This window comes from Mastigoproctus giganteus, chromosome 9 (genome assembly GCF_048544385.1).
Source record: "Mastigoproctus giganteus isolate SK-2022 chromosome 9, ASM4854438v1, whole genome shotgun sequence".
Taxonomy (NCBI): Eukaryota; Metazoa; Arthropoda; class Arachnida; order Uropygi; family Thelyphonidae; genus Mastigoproctus; species Mastigoproctus giganteus.
This window is the reverse complement of record NC_143583.1, coordinates 91,049,220-91,076,517: the sequence shown is the minus strand read 5'-3', so window position 1 is coordinate 91,076,517 and position 27,298 is coordinate 91,049,220. Positions and strand designations below refer to the sequence as shown.

Genomic DNA, 27,298 nt, shown 5'->3' with positions numbered 1-27,298 from the left:
TTTGCCTTTTTAGTAACCCTCAGCAAAAACTAAACATGAGTTCTCTTGACAACTAAGTGGAAAGTCAACTATCTCACCTTGCTACAGTTTTATATAGATCCCCAATAGGAGCACCAGGATACAGCTAAGTAGACTCAGTGCCCTCCACTGGCTTCATCCAATTCAGTGGTACAATGTGCATTGCTTTATGAGTATACTATCTCTTTGTTGCATAGTCCGTTTGCTAAAGCACACAAATCACTGCTCTTCATGAGAAGGCAACTAATATTTATGTTATGCATATAAAGATCAGTGGATGAAATAAGTGTTCATCAATCTGGAGTTAGTATAAACTCCAGACTATAAGTAAGGTTGGGTTACAGGAAATACCTCAAATTTTTGTCATATGGTTTGAAATGACATTAGTTTAGGGTGATTTTGAAGACAAACATCTGAGATGTATCAGACAAATAAATCACAGATTTAGGAATGGTCAAGGTTACCATTTATTTTTTGAGAAAAAAAAACGAATTTTGACAGTATGCAATGGTAGAGAAGTGAATACATTTTTAATTCTTTAAAGATGTATTTGGAGAGTGTTTCTTCCAGAAAAAATTATCTGGGGATGGACATGTTTATAGGCCTGATTCTGGACTCGGTGAAAGCTAGATGTTTTAGATTAGAGGAAAATGTGAGTACCAAATTTTTGAAGCATAAGTAATTGTTTAGAAGGAAAATGTGAGTACCAAATTTTTGAAGCATAAATAATTGTTTAGAAGGAATAAACATTAAAATATTTAAGAATAATTTTTTATTGACTTAGTTTATGATTAAGTTTTGGAACACAAAAGAATTTCAGCAATTTCATAGTCAATGTCTCAATGTGCAATTTGAAGGTTAGTTTGGAATCTAAGTGTAATCTAAGAAGTATAAGCAACATGCATGGTTTTGGACTATTTTGGAGAACTATAGTATTTAAAGGTACTATTACAACAAACTTTTCATGATTGAAACTTATATGAGCTTGGTGTCAGTGAGAATATTATGTATTAATTTTTAAGGGGATTAACCTTAGAAGGTTGAAGAAACTGAGGAGATTGTCAGTGAGATACAAGTGAAGGAGTAATCATGACATTTTCATTTAACAGGTCTCTGGATTTGCAGTGATTTCAAAACTGGCCAAAAGAATAAAACATCATCTGCAATGGAAAGAAAATTGTTGGGAAATGTAAGGTTCTGCATTCAGTAATTGTAATCACTGATTATCTTATTATATAGGTAGCAAGAAGGCCTCTGTAGCTGAGTGTTCAGGAGTGGGACTACAGTCAACCCACACTGGACCAGCGTGACAGATTATGGTCCATTTCCCTTGATATTAATCATTGAGGAGTGGATTGATAATGGCTACAATTTACATTTATGGGTAGCAACACACACAATGCATTTGATAATGAAAAAACTTTTCATTATGACAGTACTCCAGTATTTTCATTTGATAACAAAAATACTGGAGTACATGCATTTGATAATGAAAAATACTGGAGTACTCTGTAGTCTAATATGAAGTTCTTTCCACAGCTTGTTGCTAGGAAAGACATTACATTTTATCTATGATGTACAAGAATTTTGCTAGAAGGAACAATGTAATAGTTATTCAATTATAGAAAATATTTCAAGCCATGTCAAAGGACAACAAAGGTAGTTATTGATTGACTCACAAAAAATTTGAACAAAGAATTCAGTTTTGAGTATTTGCATACTCAAAATCTTGAGATCTGCGTGGTGACTTGATTGAGGTATTTAAGTCTTTTGAAATTAATTAATGGAGTTATCATTTTTCTTTCATGGGTGACAGAAACCAGAGGGCATACACTTAAACTAAGGATAAAAATTAAGTAAAGGAATGGAGAGGGAAGGATATAAATAACAAAGGAAATACATATGAATGGGTTGAGCACGCTAAATTCTGATGGGATCCTTCCACTTGTTCAGATTACGAACCTAAGGGGACATAAATTCAAATTAAGAAAAGACAGATGTAGAATAGATGTGCAGAAATTTGCCTTTAGCCAGCGGGTGGTTAATTGCTGGAACAAACTTCCATCTGTCGTTGTGGAAGTTGATAGGTTAAATAAATTTAAGGAGGAACTGGACAGGCATTTGGAGGGAATGGTGTGATTTTTTTTTTTTTTTTTTGGCTGATGCTGCATAAGCTCATACACTTGCTTTCTTGCATCACATGCCACTACTACTACTATATACTTTATATAACTTCTCATCTCATTGTTGTTTCTGAATTGTAATGTCAAATTTGGCCTATTGAGCAAATTCTAAACAAACATATTCAGAAACATCCATCACTTAATTGAGTAATTTGGACTGTTTGGGATAAGAATGCAAAGTAATGCAAATCATGACTGACTAACAATTAATTTAATTTTTACTATATGGGCGAGTATTTTTCTTTGACTTATTAACAAAGATAATGATTTTATTATGGTTCTTAAAATTATTTGCCAGAGAACATATTAGACTCTGAAGAATTAAAAAAAAATCAAAGCAAGTTCAGTCAATAGTTGCTTTTGCTGTTGTTTTTATCAAAAAACATCAAAGAATAGGTAGGTACTGCTATCAATAAGCAGAGGCTAGAAATTTCACATTTCTTTATTATTTCATATAACATGACTGTATATTCTATACCAAAAGCAATAAATTGAAGTGTCTCTCTCTTGTTTTTTTTTCCTCTTTAGAATGCTGTTGAAAACATATATAGTAATGAATCTAAATCTTCACCTCATTCTGTCAGTCCACGAGACAATAGACTAAAAGACCATACATTACCTCTTTCTCCAAGTCAGGGATCAAGAAACGTACATGATCCCTATCGCTTCACAAGGAGTACAGCTCAGCCTCTTAAGTCTTCTACCTTAGATCGGACAAGAGCTTATCATAATAATCCAAAATATAGGTAAATGCTATTTATGATATTAACTTTGACTATACTTATTATAATTTTGTTCAGTCTGTGTTTTTATTTAATTTAAAAATATATGTTGTTTCATATATTTTGTTAAAGTTTAAAATTAAATATATATTTTTTTAAATGCAAATACAATATAAATAATTGAGCAGAACTGTATGTTAAAGCAGATAGTTACTCTTGGATAGGATGGCTATACATCCTGGACAACACTAGATTCTAGCATTGTTCCACTGTCACATAAACTTATTGTCCCAAATTTTATATTTATCTGTGTATTTTGAAAATACACAGATAAATATAAAAGAGCTCCCTAAATTTTTGAAGCTGTCCCTACTTGGTTGGAAACTTGAAGGGAAAGCATTACTAACTTCTCCCACTTGCACCTCCAATGGTTATGCAAACCTCAAAGCTTTCTTGTGAATGAGCAAAGACCAATCTGTTTATTCCATTAATGGGTTTCAATGGTTCTTATAAAATTCGCAGTTTCACCAACCAGGAATTTTTTATGGAACAGATTGTAGATTTATTACATCCTTATTTATTGCCTACCATTTTATGATGAATAGAATTTAATTTTCTTACCCTTTTCTCTTTTGATTCACTTTCACTTAAGTAGTTCTTTTAGGGACCATAATAACAAAGATATTTATTAGATATATCAAATCAGGTAAAGCAAAGGCAAGATGAATATACTGAACTGAAAGTATTGTTTTCATGAGTTGTACTGTCTACTGTGAATCCACAAAAAAAAACTGCTAATTGGGAAGGGCAACATGTATAGGCATGCTGCCTTCACCTCCTAAGATGATACCCTCTAGCATTATGAAAATAGGAGAAATTTTTATATAAAATTAGTTGAATAAAACTATTTTTATGATCTGTTGGCTCTTCTTTAAAGATTTATATTATGAGTCAGTCAGTAGACCTAAGTTCTAGATGTTGCAATAAGATAGTTCAAATTTAAATAGTTTTAAATTGTAACATGTGCTTAAAGTAACAAAAATAGTTTAAATTTATTTATATACTCATTTAGTTTGACTTGCTAGACATCCAATTTAATCCAGCTTGCTTAAAACTTAAACTTTGAACTTATAAACATTATTAAAACAGGATAATTCTCAAAAATTAAATATATTAAATTAATTTTTATACCTTCAAGCATCATTTGTAAGCCTATACATAACCAGCTGCTTCAATATGTAATTTAAAAATAGTAAAGTAGTTAACAGTTAGAAAGCTCTGTTTTTTGACCTCTCAGCAAATTTCATTGCTTTGCTAAGATAAGTCAAGAATGACAAATCATTAATTTTTTGAGTGTAGTATACGCAAACTGAAATTTAATTTTCATATTTATGAATATCTTTATACATAACGATCATTCTTAGGTATCCAGATGGTAGACCTCATCCACCATCACCGCCACCCAAACCAACTACTCTCCAGCCAAAGTAAGTATGCCACCCTATGTTATAACTGATATTTAAACTCTTACAACCAATTTCTGATGAAAACTAGTGAATAGATTATGTTTTGTTTTTAAGATCCTTTTTTTTTGTTATTTTGTAATTCTTGTCACATAACATCTTGACAAAAAACTGCCTTTCATGCAAGTGTTTTTTGCTCAGTCAGAATTTTTATAGATGGTTCCTTACATTGAATATTTGCAAAGAGTGCACATTTATCTGCATATCATAACTAAATTTTTATGATATTTGAAAACTAATAAATATTTAATGCACTTTAGAAAACATTATTCCAAGAGCAATATTTTTCTTGAAGACAATAAAAAAAAATTTCATATTAGGAAAGCTTTAGATTTACCCTGAATTGTTTCCAAGAAAAGTATTTTTTTTAATATGAATAATCTTCTTTAAAATTAACCAATAAATTAATTTTGCATTTGATTTTTGAAAATAAATAATTAGTCCTTTTATTCCCATGAAGTCATCTTTATTAAAAAAATAAATAATCTTTATTATTGTTTAGTAGAGCACACCAATATAGACTAATAAATACAATGTACTCACAACTGCACATATAGGAAGGGTGATATAAATCTTTGTAATATTTGTTATAAAGCATAATAGTACAACAAAGTAAAATACGAAATATTAACATTGAGTAAAAAAAATTATAAAATTGGACTGAATTAAAATTTATTTTCTTGATTAGATTGTACTAGAATATTCACATTGACTGTCAGCTGTTATACTGTTCACAGTTATTAATCCTAATACTACAAAATCCTTAAATTTAAAAATTAAATTATCTGTCAGAGTGATGTCAATGTCAGTTTTAGTATTTCCCAAGTACTATTTACCCTTTGGTCTACATCACTGATTATGTGATTATGTTAAAATTAGAGTACAACCATTAAAAATAAAACAGCAAACTTTTAGCACCCTTTATGCTAGGTGCACCTGCTTATTCAACTATAATTAACTTGAATGCATGCTGTTAAAAATATCTGTTCTCTCTCCAGCATCCATTTGTTGAAGTCCACTGGCTTTTATATGCTTTTTGCAATGTAATAAATCATCTCTGGCAGTGCAGAAATCTTATACCCTATATGGATATCAGATTTCTTGAGCCAATAAAACACTACACTTTGCTATTGGCAGAATACAATTTTCATTATTGTTAGGGAAAGTGTCTGTTTGTGGGCTGCTTATTTCATATTGGAAAGTTAATGTTTTAGGAAAGTAATTAAAAGAGTTGTAAACTTTTCTTATTGAAACTTTGCTTTTTAAGATTTCCAAAAAAAAAAAAATCAGCCACTATAACTATGAATATAATTTATTTTTATAGTAATCATAGTATTAACCATCCTTAAAAAAATTATTCAAAAATGCTGTCGTGTGGGGGCATTATTAAGCATATGAAGTAATGTATAAAAAGTACATATGCAAATGCACTTTGATTACAAAAAAAATGAAAAATAAATCTGCTGCCATAATGTAATTTATGTGGAGAAGGAAACTAGCATATTTATGACATTATAGCCAAGTTGTCATTATCTCCAATGTTAATTTAACCAAGTTTTACTGTATTGTTGATACCATCTATGGTCATTTAACTACCATCAAACTGAGGTAGTTTTGTAAACGGATCCCATAAAAAGAAAAGGCTGGTTCAGTGGTGTTGTCCATTAACTCAAGGGATTACTGCAATTTTTTTTTTCAAAATGTCTGAAAAGGCATTAGAGAGTTGACTAAAATGTATCACTTAATTAGAAAATACCCATCAACGGAGGCAAAAATGTTAATATTAATATTATATTAGATGCAAATCTAATATAATATCAACATTTTTGCAAAATGTATTAATTTTATTAAAAATTATTATAAAATTTTATAAGTATTGAGAATAATTGGATATTTATAAAATTATTATCTTCATAGGAATGGCTATTTTCTGAATAGCACTACACCATATTTATCTTTTTTTATAAGTGTTGTTCTATATTTAAAAAAAAAAAAAAAAAAAAAAAATAGATAACAAAATTTTAATGTTTCTTTTAGATTGGCTGATGGTCGCCCAATTCCACCACCAAAACCTACTCATTATCAGCCCAAACAGTGGAACACACAAGAATCTAATATGGAGGTTCCTCTTACAAGTGATATGATCTCGGGATCTCATTCTGATATTTCATCTTTTTTAGTGAATAGAAATAATAATAATCCAAAGACTATCAATATGGTCCGGCCACAGTATTATTCTAAAACACTACCTTCAGATTCATCATTATCACAGAATTTAAATTCTCAATATAATGAAAATTACCCTTATATTGATATTAAAAAAATGGCTTTTGTACAGAATGGTACTGATGTTGCTCAAAGTAATAATTTGAACTTTACATATGATGCATGCTCTACAACCAAAGAAGATGACAGTAATAATTCAGACTTGCCTACCACAAATGGTATAGAAGGACCTTATTATAATATATCATATGCATGTGATCTTAACCAACATAATTCATCAGGACAGTCATCTCCTCCATTGCCACCTCCACCACCTAACCTACTGGATTTGTGTAATAGAGAAAACAGAGGAAGTGCATTTGAACTGTATAAAAAACCAGACTCTCAGTCCATACCTACTGGATGTGAAGAAACAAAGTAAGTTCATTATCCCAAATGTAACACAAATTCATACCAAAGATCTTACCCATTTAGTATTTGTCATGTATTAAAATAAGATTTCTGTATTATTCAAATATAGACCTCCTTAAAAAAAAAACTTTTAGATTAACTGTTAGATGAATAAACCAAACATCTGTGTGATATTGGTAAATAACAGATAACTAATGACATATATATATATATATATACAGATTGGAAACATTATTATTTATTTTTTTAAAGCAATAAATTCACAAATTTCAAATTATAAACTGAGCAAGCTTGCTTTTTTTTTTTTTTTCATATCATGAAATGGGCTCTAAATTGACAAAGCTAAGTTAAATGCATATTGATTTAATCATCTTTTTAAATATGAGTCATAGATATCTCTTTTTATTCATGAGTATGCATATAGGGTGTTCCAAAAGTCCTGCTCTGTATTCTTTTAGACTAAATGAATTGTTAAATCAGATATTTTAATGCCATTTATTTAGAGCAATGAACAAACCAGAAAAAAAAACAGTAAAGAAACCCAGTAATTCATCCGCTCAAACAGATTCTCTTTCTGATCAATCTATAACTGGCACTACCAGGGAGTAAGGCTTAAACAATTGCTTTATGGTAATCACCAAATTTCTCTTGAATAGTATGAGAGCTGGTAAGGTCTTAGATTCTTTTAGTAATTCAATGAAATTATCTCATCAGAAAAAAAAAAGTTATTCAATGTCAGTTCTGTATGGGTGATGAAATCCATTCTAGAAATGAAAATAAATGAAAATGAAAAGTGTCAGATCACAATCATTTTCATTCAAGTAAGTGCATAAGAAAACTTTATAGAGAAAGGTGAAATCCTGTTTTTTGTAAAGCAATGTGCAGCTGACTTTGAAATCTACCTTATGTTGAGTTTTCCTTACTGCCTTTTCTAGCCTTTACTATATGATTCTTGATTAGCCTTGTTTAGAGACTCTGTCTCTTTTTTCATAACACCCTTGTTTCCAAGAGTTTTTAAAAAAATTCAGCGCTACAGTTATATTGTGATATGGTGCAGAACAGTTAAAAATTTGTTTAGAAATGTTTTGTCATTTTTGTAGTCATTGTTAAACATAATATCTTTGAACAACTGCTCCTTTTATCTTTTACATATTCATATTTACGTAAAAAATTAGCTCTTGTGTAGAAAAAAACAGTTTTTGTCTTTAAAATAACATTTTTTTTAAAAAATTAAATAATCATGTAATGGCATGGGAAGGAGTTTTGGGACACTCTGTATCCACACACCACACATACATAAATGTATATGCATATTTGTGTGGGTGCACTGTGTGTATATGATTTTTCTCAGTGGCAGATTTACCAACTTTGAGAACTCAGTGAAAATGCTTTTTGAGTCCTTGTATGGAGAACATCTATTTTATTTGTATATTTAAACAAATTATTTTATGAATTTTTAGAAAACAGTAACAAATAAATAGGATCATCATCATTAGCAGTACCAGAAATGTATGAAATGCTGAATAAATACCTGAAAGCAATGACTTTTGTAGGCCCCCAGTAGTGAGACCCTAAGCAGCCACTTGCCCTAGTTATGCTTAAATCTGCCATTGATTTTTACACACACACACACACAAGTGTGTGGGTAAGAGAGAAGAAAAATCCCAATAGAAAATAAAAATGGATGTTTTGTTATATGTTAACTTAGCAGAGGGTATTTTTATGCATTAAGACCATAAGGTTTTCAAACTTGCCTTTATTGCAGGCCAATATATACAAAGGTAATATAAACTTTAATGAAGAAAAGGCAAACTTGATAGCTTAAAATAATCCATAAAATTTCAGGATATTTTAAAAATATATAACAGAAAAATCACCTAAAACAGTCCTCAGCAGGAAAAAAAAAGTATTATTAGCACAAATGAATTTTTTCTAATTTTATGCAAGGAAAATTAGAGTGCATCTTACTTTTATGTGCCCTAAAATGCAAAATCTTTTGATTTCTTTTTTTTTTTTTTTTTGTAATGTTAAACTACAGGTCATCAAAAGCTTCATTAACCTCTGTAAATGCACTTATTTTGGCCATAAAGCATAACACAGTATCTTTCCTATCAAATTCTTTTAGGTCAGTTACTAAGTATATTCACACTTTCGTTTCAAGGTGTCCTCACTACATCTTTCTGTTTTTTTGGGAATTAGTACAGTCCTTACCACACATTTTAAGGTGTGCTTGTTACATCTTTCTGTTTTAGGATTCCAGTCCTCACCACACATTTGATCACATAGGATAATTCACTTTCACTTTGGTAGTGGGCCACTAGCTTAAAAGATTTTTTTAAAAAAGGGTTACAACTTATGAAGCTTTCAGGCATAAATATTACCATTAGTATTAGCCATATAGTGCATAGAAACTATAGGCTTTATCCACACCACCTTTAAAGAAAAAAGAAAAAAGAACCCTACACTATTTGTTTCCTTCTTTCCATACTGATCCAGCTGGCTTTTGAAATTTCCCCAAGCCACCAGCTTCAGTTGCCCATGGAGGCAGCTTGTTCCAATGATTTCCTTTAGTATATTTACATATCCAAATGACTTAAAAAGAAGAAAAGAATTATCTTACATTGTTGTCAGCATGTAAAAATGCTATTTATCATATATATTATATATTTATCATATATATATATATATATATATATTACTCAGACCAAATTAATCTTGGGGTATATAGTGATTTAATTCAAATCCCCTTTTTATTATTATTATTATTTTTTTTTACTTTCATGCCTTTCCATGTAGGTACTTCCTTGTTCTCATATCACAAGGTAACAACCTCTCGACCCAACCCAATGGTGATGTTTAGAGGTTGTTCAAATGCTGTCTTATTTTTGTTCATTAATGTCCTGGCGGATTATATTCTACTTTATAAGTATTTTTGGAATTTATCTTTTTGATGGAAGCTTGTATTTAGTAACACTGATTTTGGGAGTTTTAGTTTACTGATTTACACTCTTCACCTGCCTACCATGGAGACAAGGAAGTCTCAGCAGGTTAAAGTGACTCGTTATTGGCACTTCCCTAAATTCCTTTCAAAACCGAAAACCAAGGAATGTAGTGCTTCTTAAAAATAAAAAAAGAATTTGTGTAATCCTACATTAATCATCCTTTGACTATATTTTACACTGATTTTTCAGTGTATAAGTTGTAGTACCCCCCTTCTCTCTCTCTCTCTCTCTCTCTCTCTGTGTTGATAATACATCTAGTTTGTTTTATATAAATTGACTCCAACCATTTATTTTCTGGGATGCCAAGCCATTAAGATATTAAAGAATTCTACTTCCCATGGATTTTTATGTGTACTTTTCCAGGAATACTTGCAAAATTTAAATTCAGTAAATCAGTGGTGGACTTGCATTTCCGGTAGAAATGTCTCACGTAAACTTCACTATTTGATGTAACAGGAACTGGTTATAATCACTTTGTATAAAACAAACTGACCACATGCAATGGTGATACATCTATACACCCAGCATAAGATGCACTGGAAGGTTTCAACATATGGGTGCCAGCATGTTTCACTTGTCGATGATAGAAGTAGTGGTATTTGATGATATGTTTAGTCTTTTATACAAGAATGCTGAAAGCCTTATAAGTTTCAGTAGACCTCTTCACAAATTTTGTCTTAAGTTGTGTAGTTTTTCTTTTTCTTCTTTATGTATTACCTTTGTACTGCATCTGCTGGAAATAACTTATATTTCTCTCCAGACTGGTGAAATATCCTTGCAAAGCTAAGTATTTCATCACTCTGTAGACAAAAAAATTTTAGCATGACAAGGGATATTAATAAAAGGTTCTTTTCTATATAGGATTTGAATTATTTTTTGTTATTTCTTATTCATTCTTGTAACAATAAAAAAAGTAGGGTAAGTGGCATTATCCAAATAATTCAGAATCTCTTTGGTGTTTAGCTTTGGTTTTGTACATGTACGTATATAGATATCTCAGGGTATTTAAAGATCATGAATATGATCAAACATATAATTTATGTTGTAAATGTAATTTCTTACGTTACATAGTAATGTAAAGTCATATAAATGTTTCATTTGTAGCAAGAGTAATTTTAGCAATACCCTAAAAATAATTTGATTGTAACATTCAAATTACTTTTAACAGAACAACTTACCACCAACATTTTGTCTATTAAATGTAATATATGTTATAATTTTTTGAATAAATTTATGTAAACAGTATGAATTGAAATAAAGATTATTAAGTTGAAGTTCTTATGGCTCATTTAATTGTGTAACTACATTCTTCTGTTGGTGGTGGGTTGCTTATAATTTACCAGTATAGTCACATGCTAGATCTTTCCTAATTAAGTTAGTGGGTTCTTGAAATAATAATTTGCAGCTTATCCCTTAAAAAAACGTATTCTCAAATCCTTATTTTCATTCTTATTATTTGAAAGATGAATGCACTATATGCATTTCTATAATGGTGATACAAAAGTGTAACTTTTCTGCGTAGACAGAGCACTTATTGTTTTATGCAAAATTAAAAAGAATGTCTTGTACAGAGATAAAATTAATACATTAATACCTTTATACAGTACTAATGAAGAGCATTATTAGAAACTTAATAACCATAGGTTTAGTGGACAGCACAAAGGAATAGCTCATTTCTTCCAAGTCAGTGGTGTACTTCATTGCATTTTGTTAATTAACAATTAATATTAGCTACATGAGCTGATAAAAAAAAAATATTGATTTATGTATGATTTCACTACCAATTGGAACAATAAAATCTACAATAAAATATACTGCATATGATTAATAAATGTATAATAAAAATAAATGTATATATATATATATTAAATAGCACAAGCACTGAAACACTTTCCAGTCACTTTTGCTGAAACTGGAATTTTACTTGCCTACCACCTATTCAGGTGATAGGCAAGATGCATGTAGACTAGGAAGAGCTAAGGATCATCCTGCATGGATAGACTTGGTTGAAGCTTTAGTGACTATTCATCAGAAAATTTCTTAAAGAATGAAAGAATTGAGGATTGCAAATTTAGGCTTGCTTTCCCCTCATATTCCTCTCACTAAGAATCTCTCTGTAGCAGGACATGGCATGCAAAATAGTAATTTTGACAGCAGTGTTGTGTTAATGGGAATTATTCAAACTGTTTCCAGTCTGAATAGTTTCCATTAACTCAGTGATCTTAGTGATGGTTTCAGACAAAAACCTTGTTGTTGAGATTATTTGTTAGGTAACGTCTTTAGAGTCGTTAGGCAGTTCTTCTGCAACAGACTGCTCCATCAAATCCTTCAAGTCTTCATTGGTAAATGGTTCCCATGGGATTCTTAAGTTCCCGCACATCACAACATCACCTTCACTGAATCTCAGTCTGTGCCATCTGGACAACAAATCAAACTGCTGGAATCACAGGTACAAAACTTGACAACCTCAGGCCATACCTTCTACCAAATACAATTCAAACAGGTGGGTTTAACTTTTTTTTCCATGCCTCATTGATGTTATTGATTGCAGCATACAGGACTTCCATAATTTCTGGAAGTTGCTCTCAATCATCTGGCAAAAAGGATCCTGTATGCCTTGGGTATGAACTCTTGAAAGTAGAAATCATCTAGTTGCTGGACTGCAAGAAGAAAGTCATATTTGCCAGAATGACTACAATTTTATTACCAGAATGGGAATATAAAAGGCAAGGTTTTCAGGGTTACCAGGGTCTAAGACCCTGGTAACCCTGAAAACCTTAGACCCTGGTAACCAGAGTCTAAGACCCTGGTAACCCTGGTTACCAGGGTCTTAGACTTAACCCTGGTTACCAGGGTTTTCAGGGTCTAAGAGCAACAATGCACTTGGTTTAATGCTGCTAGAAATGCAGTACACTAACATTAGGCAAAAGTAGTTCAACGTCCAAATAAGGCAGTTGCATTTTTGAATATCCTTTCATCACCTGGGATGTTTGTGAATAGTGGGCAAGAAGGAATTGAAGTTTCCTGAAGCATTCTTACCATATAGAAAGGTAATACAAGCTTTAGCAACCCGGAACCTTGTGTGTACTTCATTTATTTGGAGATAAATGTTATAGGGGGCAGTTTCTTCTATAACAGCTTCATCTCACTCCCATTAAGGGTGTTTCAATTAATAGGCATTGGGATCTATTTCACTTTATTTTTAAGTTTAGGCAATCTGTTATCTGGTCCTTTTTGTAATATTTATTACCATTTAAATTTTAGGATTTCTAAATTAAAATTTCACCTAATTGACTTTTTTTCTCAATGAGAAAGTTGTTTCCTGTTCTCAGTTTAGTCTAAAACTATCATTAGTGTACTTCTGAAAAGAGTGTATGCCATTTTATTTGAAGAAGAGAAAAACTAAAATAACACAAGAGTCATAGCATGCAGAGACATAATACAAACTGCTAAACATGCATATACTATTGAAGAGGCGAACATGATATACAATCATTACTTGTTTTGTTTTTGTTTCAAATAAAATTGGTTTATGCTTGTTTCAGAAGTATAGTGATGATGTTTTCAGACTAAACTGAAGATGGAGAAACTTTTCCCACCAAGGTAAAAAGCATTTATTAGGCAAAATCTTAATTTATAAATCATAAAATACCACCTGTTAGCATGATTTATCCCATTTGAGTGTAAAAATGTCAAAATTGAATAAATACTCTGAAATCCTGATCAAGAAATTAATAAAATTGAAAAAAAGTCATACATAAATAAACGTAGAAGCTATCATCAAAAAAAAAAAAAAAGTAACAAACCCTATTATTTTTCCAGGATTTTTGACAATAATTTCATTTGAATGTGGGCAATCAAGTGCAAATAAGAGCACATTACTATTTAAAAGCACCTTGTACAAAATATTCATTAAAAAAAAAAAAAAATCCTCTAAGAAACTTGCTTCTCAGAGCCTGACACAAACCCCATGTATATTCCAAGAATTCACTGCTATTAACCCCTTCTTGTTCCAGGAACTCAAGTGTTAAAGAGTTAAAAACTGAATTGGGATTGTATCTTCTTTCTTCAATAATATCCTAGAACACATTGGAAAACTCACTTGTTGCTTCAGTGTTAGCATTTATGGCTTCCCTGGTGATACAAACATTGCGAATTTTATTGTGCTTTTTAAACTTATTAAACCAACATCAGCTAGTAGAAGATTTCTCCTTCAGTCCCTTGCCTTTGTGAATCTTCAAATGATTAAATAAACACAGTGTTTTTTTCTGTAATAAGGGCCTGACTAAGTGGCATATGGCATTGCATCATGTCATCCATCCATATATAACATCTTTTCCTTTAAACTTCTTGTCTATATTGACTTGTTAGCAGTGAACACAGTTGCCAATTCTTTAACATTTTATGGTAGATTTAAAACACTCTTAAGGTCAACTGTGACAATCCTAAGGGCTATGCAATTTAAGATTTCTTCTTGCGAATGCAGCTCACCTGATTTAATTGTATTTTTACACCGAGGGTGTAGATTTTATTTGTACCACTGACACATTATAATCACCTCCACTAGTATTTCTATATCCAGACATTAAAGAGACTTGTTATTCACTACACAGTACTCTAAGCATAGACAAACTAAGCAAGAAATAATTCATTGTGCATGGGGATGATAAAATTATGTGTGTGAGAGAAAGAGAGGAGGGGCTAAGGATTTACTGATGAGAAATATAAATAAATGTTGCATGTATTTACAAGAATATAGGTGCTTTAGGCTGTAATTCCCTTAGTGTTTTAACCAAACCACTTGAAATGCAATGGCTCTACTGCAGCTTGTATCACATGACTCTATTAATGGTTAAACCATTATGGCTCTATTGCTTTTTGCAGTAGATGTGTCTAGGATTGCACAACAACATTCAAAGCAGTAATTAATGACCTGGTGCCATTCAGTATTGTGTAATTACACTTGCATTCCAACCACATGCCACAAAATACACTTCATGGGACTGATCTCATTTCATTCAGCATTTTACAAGTATAGCTGAACTGCAATTCAGTTGTGTTGTTGAAATGATAATGGGGTCACAGCTTTATGTTCATAATTATTTCAACTGCCTTGTGAATATTTTTATTATTTTCTCGTTTTAGCAAACAGAAAGGTGTTCAAGACAGCCTTTGTTATAAAGGGGATTCATTCCCAGAAGTTTCATTAAAGGAAGTATTAATGTACTTAATTGGAAAATAGACCTAATCTCTCTCTCTCTCTTTTTTCCTGAAGTAACCTGAACTGACAGAAGATCATTAATTCACCTTCACTGCATGATTTAATTTTATTTGAACAAAACCCACTGTATTGTTTAAAAAGGAATGTTGCTCAGGAAATGAAAGCTACAACTCTAATCAGATGACCACTCTGTCCTGTGGTTTATGATAATCAGTATTTAATATATGCTGCATTTCATGGATATAATTTTAAACTGCTTCTTCGGAGTAGGCTGAAAGAACAATTGTAAGAAGTTAGTACAGACTGTGAAAAATAAGCATAATTAAAAACATTGTAAGAATAAAATTTAATAAAATTAATATTAATAAAATTGTTGTAAGGAGATGACTTTACCTTGAAGTTGGACAGGAGAATAGAAAAAAAGAAGTAATAAAGTACTTAAAACTGCTGTTCTGACTAACTTCCATAAAACTGCAATAGTGACTCAGCTAAAATTAGGTTTCAAGAGGTGAATTCTTCTAGTATCTCATGAAAACATGAGACCTTTGGGTAGAAGAATCCAAAAGAATCAAATTTAGTTTAAGCTTTCTTAGTTTTAGGCTATTCTAACAATAAATATAAGTAGATCCATCCACAAATAATTGGTTCGTTTCCCATAGGTAATTCCCTTTACCATTTAACCTAGAACTAAAAGAACTTAAAACTATTTCTTCTCCAGAGACCATGCATGTTTTTGCACAATACCAGAAGAACTCAACTCTTGTAACCTAATTTTAGCTCAGTTGTTTTGTCAGTCTTGTGGAGGTTAGTTGGAACAGCATTTTTAAGTATGCTGTACATTTTTTAATCAAGTAAAAGAAGTGGGATACTATTTTTGAAATACAAGTTTGAAAAATAATGGTTGCACTGCATTCCATTTTCATGGGGACAACATTGCCCCTCCTGTGAACAGTGACAGAACTTGGGCTTAAACTCTTTAGCCTGACACACCCAAAATTTTATGTCTGTTTTATAGCTTTTCAGTTTGCTCACTAGTTGATTTTGTTTAACAGTTTTATATGACTTTCTCTGTTTCTCTCAGCTGTCTCAGGTTTAACAAAGTATCATCCAAACTTAAGCATGGTACTCTTGTCTACCAGTCTTTCTTGGCCATATAGGGGCATCTGTTATGACTAGTTTGCTTATTCATAAGTGAGCTATGCCTGAAATATTACCATTTGGGATTCATAGTGGTCAGTGCTACCCCAATGAAGAGGTTACTAGTGTTTTTCTGGTTTTTTTTTGTTATCTTGCCTGGCAACCCAAAGGTCGCAGGTTCGAATCCCACCTCGGGCTTGGATCAAAGTACTGCAAAAACCTTTGGAGGTGCATTGTGGCCACAGAAGCCGATGCGCCAACAACTAACAAAAAAAAAAAAAAAAAAAAAAAAAGAAGTGAGGATTGACATTTTTCCTTTAGGTTTGCTCATTGTTGGTAGTCCTTACCTTTTTTTTTTTTTTTTTTTGACTGCAGTTGTGCTTTCCTTTATATCAGCTTTCAATTGCATTCTACTTTATTCTTTAGTTTCTTTTTCTTTTTTAATCTATAAATTTTATCTCTTTTGCTTTTACTTTGTTCGGGCTGAATGGTGTAGAAGACATTTACAGCATTCCAGAAGCTGTAGCACCTCACAAACATCATCCTATTGAAGTTTGAAATTGCCATGTGGTATAAAAGTGTTACTTTGAATTGTTAATCTTAGAATAAATAAATGCTGATTTTCATAACTCAGAGGGAATACAGTGTTCATCTCATTAGAGTTGTGTAATAAACTTCTCTCTGGAATAGGAGGGAAAATACTCTTTAGTGAACATAGTCATATGTAAACTTAACATTTACAATTTAGATATAAATTTTCTTTAAAGATGGACACATTATTGCATTCTAGGCTGAATACAAGATTTAATTTAATTTAACCAGAATAATATTAAACTGGTTAAATTTACATGCCAACTGAGATGGTAAACTTTCACATAGCACTTTTCCCTACCTAAATCACCATAAAAACAAGACTTCTTAAAAACTGAAGTTAATTTGTGAAAGATCTGCAATAATTGGCTAGTTGGATTTGTCCTGAAACTGAAAAAAAGAAATGGCCCTGTATACAGAATTTTACAATACAGAAAAATTTCATTGTATTCTAATTGACATGTCCTTTTGACATTATCATTTAAAAAAATTTCAGCTGGATTGGATCAATTTGCTAATTTTCAATCAAAGAATCTTTAGTCTAATAATTATTTTCCACATATATAATATATTCAGTTTTTTATCAGCAGTTATAAGTTCCAGAGCCTCTTCCATGTAATCTTTACATTTTTTTCATTTCTGTTGATATCATTTTCATAATATCATTTTGATTGTGCCAAACAAAGGGCAATTGGATTTAGGTCACATTTATAAGGTGTTAAGAGTAAAAATAATCCATGTTCTTTATAAAATTCATCAACAACATGACGTTTTGTTTAATTTTGTTACAATAAAAAGAGCAATTCTCTTTTTAAAGTCTTGGGAGGATAAACAATATTATGACAATAAAGCCACAATACATTTTTTTTAAAATAAGGCATCAGAAATTTTCCACAAGACACCAAAAATTTCCACAGGACTCACATTGAATGATTGTGCTTTGTTGTTTAAGCTGGTTTATCAAAACAATAACAATTATTTAGCTTCTCTTCAGGAATACCACTGAAAAATTGCAATGTTAGTCTGTGTCACAAAATGATACAACAGGGTTAATGTTCTTTGAGTGTGCCACACATATAAATTACATTAGCATTAGTTATGATGCAAGAAAGCAAGCTTATGCAGCATCAGCAAAAAAAAAAAGAAAAAAAAATTCCCATTTCACCCATCTGTTCACTCCAAATGCTTGTCCAGCTTGGCCTTAAAGTTATTTAAGCTATCAACTTTCACAACAAGAGATGGAACTCTGTTCCAGCAATTAACTACCCGCTGGCTAATGGCAAATTCCTGCACATCTATTCCACAACTGTCTTTCCTCAATTTGAATCTATGGCCCCTCAGGTTCTTAATCTGAGCAAGAGGAAGAATCCCATCACCATTGAGCTTGCTCAACCCATTCAGATCACCTTGCATTCAGTCTCCAGGCACTGCAATTTGCAGAACATTTTTGAAGTTAAGAGAAATACACACTTCTTGCATTCCGTATTTATTTTCTAAAGGAATTTACCCACATTCCAAGCATGCATTTCATGCTGTAGTCCTTACTATTTATTTAATGTCTGTGCAGACAGCAAAGTTATAATGAAAATCTATGCTTTGTTATAATCAATTTAACTTTTAATTTAACATTTTAGTAATTTAAGGAATAAATTCTTTTTCCTTATTCCTTTACATTACACTGAATTAAATTACAAAGAATATTTGGAATGCACCTACAAAAATACACAAACCTAACCATGACACCCTCTCTCTCCTTTGTATCTGGTGCTTTTACAGTGTAATTTTTCTTTTTAATTTGAGGGTTTTTAAATCTTTGTCTAGCTGGTTATAAAAAGGAAATCAACAACTGCATCTCTTCACTTTAGGAATATCTTTCCACAGTAATTATGGATATAATGCTTAAAGCTACATTTACATTGAGAAACTAATAAACAAATGAAGTACTGTTTACCAACAGATTCCTTTGTGGAAAAAGCTCAAAGCATAATCTGTATAACAGTTTTTTCTTTTCTGTAGCGTATTTGTTTGTTGATTCACATTCATGTTTAGTGAATGATTAATGGGATATGAAAAAATGACAAGTAGCCAAAGTAATTTTTAGCAAATTATAATTTCAAATTAACATATAATGTTTAATAAGAACATAATTTAAATTCTTTTAATATGAAATGTATATTTATTTCAGAATTACTGAACACAATATGTAATTATCGCTTACACATCAGAACAAAATTGCTGTAATAATTACAGGTTCAGGTAACAAATTGAATCCAACTGAACTTTGTTGGGCACAGACAGGGCATAATATGAAAATCTTATTGGGCACAAATGAGTAAGCTCTTTCTTCCTTTTTGACATTATCTGTAAATGACATTATCATTTCTTGCCCTCTGCTCAAGAAAAAGAACACACCAATGTGGAAAGAAATAGATACAGGAGAGGTAGAAATCAACATCAAGATTTTTTGTGAATGAAAGCTAGAATAATGAAGTGATATGAGAAAGTGGATCCAGCATCTACCAAAAAACCCTCAACCTTTTATTCCTATCACCACCTTTGGAGAATTTATTCCAGTGATATTCCACTATGCTGAATGAAGGTAATCTTCGTAAGGTCCAGTCTTCTGTTTATGTTTGTGCCCTATGGTTCTTGTCTCACCTTTCAGTGAAAATTTACATCCTTCATCCATTTTACTTATTTCCATCAGGGCCTTGTAGATCTCAGTCAGGTCTCCCCCCCCCACTACTTCAACTCAAGCTAAGTTATTTAATTTACAAACTTTGCAATCTACACTATCACACATTAGTATACTGCTTACTGCTCACCTTTCTTTGAACCTTTTGTAGAAATCCTTCTCCCTTACACTGCTCTGAAAAATCAGTGATAGGATATGCTGTGCCTTTTCTATCTGTTTATATATACTGCATGGAAACTTCATTCCATGTCTCTTGTAACCCTAAGTCTTTCTTGTCCTGAACCACCCTTAATTTCCCCCCTCCCAACCAGTCTATAAGTTATTCCTGGACTTCTGTTTTCCAGATGTAAGACCCTATACTTAGTAACGTTAAACTTTAGTTGCCATTTTTTACACTGTATTTATAATAGGCTTAAATTGTTTTGAAGCAGCATACCCTAGTTCTGGTTTTTAACCAATCTCAAATCATCAGCAGATTTTGACAACTTTCTCTGTATTTCCTCATCAGTGTTATTAAAGAAGATAAGAATATGAGGAGGCCCAGTACCAATCCCTGAGGGATGATCCCATTTGCTACTGTGTTTTACAATTACCTTCTGTCCCTTGATTCACCTAAAGATTTTCTCTGTAATTGTAGCTGTGATGATCCTGTATTGTGTCATTAACCATAGACATTCATGAACTGGGGAGACATTAACGTTCTTGGATCCAAAGAGTATCATCCCAAAATCTACTAATGGTTGTGTTAACATTCCTAATGATTCAATGCATTGACACATGACTTATTTTATTATAGCCAAATCCTGCATTATCCATCCCTAGTATCACACCCTGCCTCCACCTTTAGACTTAATTTTATAACAATCTAACTCCTTACCTGTTACCCTTGATCAAATGTGCTTTTGGTTGTAAAGATCTTACCAAATTTTTATTGGATCTCTCATTGTGAATAGTTCTGTGGTTGTGCTACCACACAATTTTGCTACCCCTTTTTGCATGTAGGTGTTCAAGTCTTTCTTCTCCAAAACTCATAACCAGTTTAACAATCCTCTGTACTTGTTCTCTAATGTTAGAAATTCCTTGAAAATCACCGACACAGTTTGACCACAGTTTCTTTCAATGGCAGTTCATATTGATCACTTTTTCTTCATCCTAGGACACTGTAATGCCTTATGTGACTACAAAAATCTTTCTAGTGATCCAAAACAGTCGCAGAAGAATCAATCTCTATTGCTTCCAAGATATAACTGGAGAGCCAATTTCAATATTTTAATGATAAAAATGACAATTGAACTTACTAACAGCAGAACATCCCTGTAGCTAAATACAGTCCTTTCAAGAATAAAAAGTAAAGTGAGCAATAGACAAGCGAATTTGTAATCTATTGTTATGTCAAAATGTACCTTGTGACTTCAGAAAATATACACTTTGCAGAAAAACTGTGTAATCAAAGCAGAAAATAGCAATTTCTGTTTTCTTTACATATGTACACATTACATATTACCTAATAGCTTTACAGTAATTTAATGTTATTACATTACAAGGTTTTATTCAGTTTGTTTTTTGTTTGGTTTTTAGGAGCATTAGCAACTAAGGCTATATTGCTCCGGGATATGCGGTGGTCATTCCCTGACCTATCCGCATCCTCCGTATTTGGTGGTGACGGGCTCGAACCCCGGTCTAATCAAGAAGCATGTGCTACGCACTGCTGCTCCTTCCCACCTGGCTACGGAGGTGCCTGTTTTATTCAGTAATTTATATATTAAAAATATTTGATATTTGAAGTCATTGAATAATTTAGTGAATACAACTCACCTCATTGTCTGTGAATATGCAAAACTGCTAATGGTAAAAATTAGGTAGAAAAGAAGGAACTGTGGGGGTGGGGGTATTTATTGTGGGGGGTTTGTGGGTATTATTGTTTATTCTTTTGGTTGCCCTAATTTTCTTTATATTTTAATTATTATAATTTATCCCCTTTTTTTTTATATGTATATCCCCGTAGTCCAATCCTCCCACTTAGCATCTGACTTGTTTGTTCTCAGAAGATTACCTGACTCGTAGGGGACCTTAATTATTTTAAGTATTTCTCCACAGGATTGGCTGAGTTTCGGAATGACAGACTCCAACACATGAATGTAAAATAAAACAATGTTTATTAACATATCATACAGAAATTAGCAATAGTGTTTGGCCAAACTATATTTGGCTGGTGACTTGTTAATTCATTAACCTTTATATGTGTAAATATCTTGTTCAAACTCAATTGTTTCATCATCAGATATTCTATTCTAATACACATTATTATTCATTATGACATGGTGTCTCTTCATGTTCTTTACAGGGACTTCAATAGGTCGTGTCATACACCTTACGTAGATTCTTCCCACTCTTCTTCTGAACAGTCTGTATAATAAACCAACTACCAGCCAATGAACTGGCTCACAAAAACTTTCAGAGTTCGTGTCTCAATTTGTAAGAAAATTTCATTTATTCAATCAGACACCCTTTCTGCAATCAGGTCATCAGGAATTATTAATCAATTCAATTTAACATTACCCTTCTGAACAGTTAACCCTCTATACCTTTATATATATATCACTTATTAATTAGCCCCTACTCAAAATCAGAAATACTCTCCACAAATCAACTCATAATAAATTGAAATTCCAACCTTTAACTTCATATATAATATAAAAACCTTTCCCAACTTTAAACAATTCTCAGTTATCTATTAAACCCTCTCCTTCCATCAAGCATTTATATGAGGGGCTTCATTTCAAATTTAGGCTACGTCTGTTTTAAATACATTACACCTTTATACATATATTCATTGCTTAAATCTCCCTCCTTAACTATATATATACTTATTTCTCCTAAAGTCCTCTCCTTAATAAATTAGGTACACCTATTTCGGTAAACTCTATAGCACTTACATGTTTGGCCTGGAACTTTCCTCTCTGCTCGGCTTCCTTTCATATCGGTCATTCAGGTACTGGAATGCGGGGGCGCTCATTTGGGGATCTCGGTGATTTATGGTGTCTCCCTACCGGATACTGCGTGGCTGGAATCAATCAGGGTCGTATATTCTTTACCGGTCAGCATTTCTTCTTCCGTGGATAGAGTTGTCTAGTAGGTCAATGGTTCGACCACTCATTAGACTGGCTTTGCCTATATAATTTTCAGGATGTGATTCTTCCTTGCTACGGCTTCCATGCTTACAGGTGAACATTCCTACGGGCTGTCGGGATACGCAGAATTTCTATCATTTCTTCCATCTACCTCAGGTCTGCAGCTATCACCCAAATTAGACTACTGCTCTGCTTTGTATCGTTCTCCACTCATTCCAATCATTCTCCAGACCGCTTCGAGAACTTCTTCCGACTCCCCCGAAGACTTCTCCCGAATCCTCCGAAAACGTCTTCCGAATCCCACGAAACTTCTTCCGAATGCCACGAAAGCTTCTCTCTGAATGCCACGAAAACTTCTTCCTAATCTCCCTCTCAAAATTCCCTCCACTTTCTTCCTGGCCAATAGGAGATCTGCGCATCCCTTTTCCTGTGCTCTCATTTGTCTCCTCTCATCTTCCGTGGGCGGGTCTTCTTCCCAACTTCCGTGGCCTAGAATATACGAGAACCATCTAGAACGAGAGGCGGAAGTTCAGGTTAACTGAGAAACGTCACAGCTCTTCCCGTGACCTCACGCGCGCACACCTGGTGACGTCGCCCACCTCTAATGGCGTTTCACCGTGAAATTTCTAAGAGAGCCAACTTAAGTGCTCTTGGCCCTTACTATGGTGCATCTGCCTCTGTCTTAATGGGGATTTGTCACGGTTATTTACTTTTACTGACTCGTCAAAGAATTTCCATACAAACAAACTACAACTAAACAGGGAGTGACTGGAAGGTATTTTTGAATTCCAGTGCTACTTAACTGATGTTGTTTTTACCAGAAAACCACTATTCATATTACAGTTAAATTCTCATAATATTTAACAATTTTTATTAATTAATGTAAGGACGGGTCCTTACAGAACTGTGATTAGGCAGAGTCACAATCAGCAAGACATACTTGCATATAAATAGTAAAAAGAGAAATAGCAGTATATGAATAAGCTGAACTGATGAATAAAAGAAACAAAGTTCAGTAATAGAATGCCATAAAAAAGAATTAAAGAATTCTTTTTTTTTATTTAGAATTAAAGAAAGAATTCTTTCTTTAATTCAAAAGAATTATTAAAGAAAAATTAAAGAAAGAATCAAAATGGGAACCAATGCATATTCCTCATCAAAATAACTACAATAGTTTAATAAAACTAATTATAGTAAATCTTATGTGAACAGCATTATGAGGAATTGTAATAAAATGTAAAGTTGAGAATAACACTCATCTTCCTGCTAAAAAGTAAATGTAATGCTTTATTTATATTTATTGATATTTTTATATAATTATAAAAAATTTAACCAATTTAATATCATATTCTCTGATATTATAATGTTTCAAATTCCTACTGTAATGCTTCAAATTCCTTTTGTAATTTGTTATCAAGTTTATGGAAAGAAGAGAATAGGAAAGTATTAGTGAAAAGTGTAATTTGTAAATGACTCATACTGCATTTAAAAAATTCTTGCAAAAGTTGTTTCACTCCAAGAAAACAGAAATATCCACATGATCCTTACTTGCTGAAAAAGAGAATCCTCCCTCTTATTGGTAGGTTTGGAAAAATTATGCTAGATTATCCAATATCTGCCAAAAAAAAACCATGTTAATTCCAGTACTTCATTTCCGTGTTTGTTTTTTTAAATATTTGTGAAATCCCTCTTTAAATTTAGAAAAACTCTATCCACCACAATAGTGAGCGGGATTTTTTTCCAACATTTGATCATCCCTTAATTAAGGGAAAATTTTTGGACATCTGTTCTATGATTATCCCCTCTTGTGCATGTCACATGACTAAGTGTATAGATTGTTTCATTATAAGTTATAAGTTTTACCAATCATATGTCATTACATCATATTTAGTTAAAATGAAATATTAAGAAATATTCAATTATTAAATGTTGGGAAGGTATAATGCTGTCTCTCATTAACCATAATCAAATAATTGTACAGTAAATCTCAAAAATTCAAACCCTTCTTTTTTATATATTTTATTTATGCAAAATTGAGATTTACTTAAACAAGAATTTAGCAATACAATGCTAAACTATTCTTTTCAGAATGGTTTCAGAAATACTTTGTACAAGAAGTAAAATCATTTCAAAGTAAAAACTAAATGGAATGAAAATATTAAAGCATTGTTATTATTAGGTAACCTTCTATCTGCACACCCTTCTACTGAAATTTTATCAAATGACAATGATAATATTAAGTACCTTTTCTTACCTCCCAGTACCACAGCGAGGAAGTAATAATAGGTGGTTTGGGTATACATAAATTAAACAACGTTGTATACATGATTGACTGCCAAATGGGTTGTCACTGTAAGTATATTGGTAGCATTTTCACCAGTTAAAAGAAAGGGGCATATTACTACTACAATAGTTTGTTGTCAAGTAAGAGAGAGAGAGAGAGAGAGAGAGAGAGATGTCCTTGCATTGCAAATAGTCTTGTTATCTGTTTATAAATGAAGCATACCTTATTTTAAAGGTTTCCTGAAAATACAAACTTGATGCCTATGAATCTTTAGCTATTAGAATATACTACCAGTATCATAATTTCTCCTTTACTTAATGCTTATTGTGTTAGAAATTTACAGAGTCATATCCTGACTATTTTTATTTTTCTCGTTTGGATCATAATCACTCAGAATCACGTGGTTACTTGAACTGAAATCTGCATATCGTTTATATAAACTTTAACATTTTTATCTCTCTTTTATTTTACATTGGCAGATGATAGTTCTTCTGAAACCAATCAACTTCATTTCCCAACAATTTTATTGTCTATTGGTGATTTAACTAGAATATCTCAAGTTACATACACATTCTTTTGGCACATCCTTTTTAGTCTTATTTTAGTTTTTTCACTTTTTATACCTTCATCAATACAACATTAAAGGGTGAATATGCTAAATGATTAGGTTATTCCTTTCTTAATTAGTTGATTATTCAATACTTAAGTTTAAAGGTTAACCATTAATATAATATTAATAAGCACATTAGGCATTCTCACATGGTAAATATTAATCCATCATGCAAATAAATTAGAAAATCAATTAAGATAATAGTTGCAATTTATTTGTCTCAACTGCTGATGATGTCTTGAAGACTAGATTTGACTTTTGTTGTAATAGGATGATTTTAATTATCAGAAGAGGAGGAGTGAACAGAAGTCCTCTCAAAGTACTCCTCCACATCAGAGTTCACATTCTATCATGAGATCATCAGGGTCATCTGTTGCAAGAGGAACTTCTTCAGTAGCTGAGGTGAACAGCACTAAAATTCCCTCTTTAAAGCTAGTGCTTTAAAGAGGGAATAGTGCTTTGAAGCAGGATCTCAAATAACTTTGCACAGTTGTTTTCTTTCCTCATAATAAGTCACCCTTTAGCATGCCAGATCTGGTATGCACCTGGAGATTGATGCAAATCTTGTAGTGTTTGGATCCTGCCTTTCTATGAGTTCTGGACCTTCAATTTTACTTAATACTTCTGCCAATAATTTTCTAGTGAATTTTTTTCTTCTATAGTTGTAGGCATCTTCTGTCTGCACACTTCTGAAATTTCTTCTTCTGCTTGCCTCTGTGTCTCCTTTACAAACTCAATTAAATCTTTGTTAGGTAGATCTTTACCATGGGAATCCAGAAAATTACTAACACCATCCTCTTTAATGGTATATCTAACTGCTTTCCTATTCCAGTGATACTGTGAGTGATTTTTTTTCAAAGTGAACAAAATCATACTTGTAAAATGTTGAATATAATTTTTTCCAAGTAGAATTCGTGTTTGGGATCTTCATCCTGTTTTAACTTTATCCAATGTTAGGGTAAAAAAAAGTAAAAAGTAAACTGCAGCCATTATCAACTCACTGCAGGATGGAAGCCTCCTCAACAGTTCATGCTAGGGATTTAATAATTAATAATGTCTAATTAATGAATTAATAATAAATTATAATTTAATAATGTTAGGGATTTAATCATAAATGAAATTCCTTCTAGAATTCCTTCAGATTTTTAGGGCATGCCTGAGAGGAAGTCTAGAGGGTATCATACTTCTAGCTGTAATATGACTGTTGTGTTGGAAGGAAGCACAACTTTAATATTATGATGAAAATCATCTAAACATGGTGGATATCCAAAAACATTGTTCAAAGCTAGTAAAATTTTTATTGTGATCCCTTGTACAATTTATTTATTTATTGTACAGAAATTTAGCATTAGTAGAGGCATATGATGCAAGAAAACAAGCTTATGCAGCATCAGCCAAAAAAAAAAAAAAAACTGCTCCCATTTCACCATTCCGTTCATTCCAAATACCTGTCCAGCTCAGCCTTAATTTATTTAGGCTATCACCTTCCACAACAAAGGATAGAAGTCTGTTCCACCAACCAACTACCTGCTGGCTAAAGGCAA

General features: G+C 32.1%; 1 protein-coding gene across 1 annotated transcript in view; it reads left to right on the top strand.

The window, feature by feature from the left end:
• The window catches only part of LOC150080537 (tight junction protein 1-like), a 489,733-nt gene that overhangs the window by 413,761 nt on the left and 48,674 nt on the right, over positions 1–27,298 (top strand). The window contains exons 29-32 of the mRNA XM_090380724.1: positions 2,730–2,947; positions 4,348–4,410; positions 6,484–6,664; positions 6,746–7,089. Coding sequence (XP_090236850.1) covers positions 2,730–2,947; positions 4,348–4,410; positions 6,484–6,664; positions 6,746–7,089 — 806 coding nt within the window. The remainder of the gene's footprint in view (positions 1–2,729; positions 2,948–4,347; positions 4,411–6,483; positions 6,665–6,745; positions 7,090–27,298) is intronic.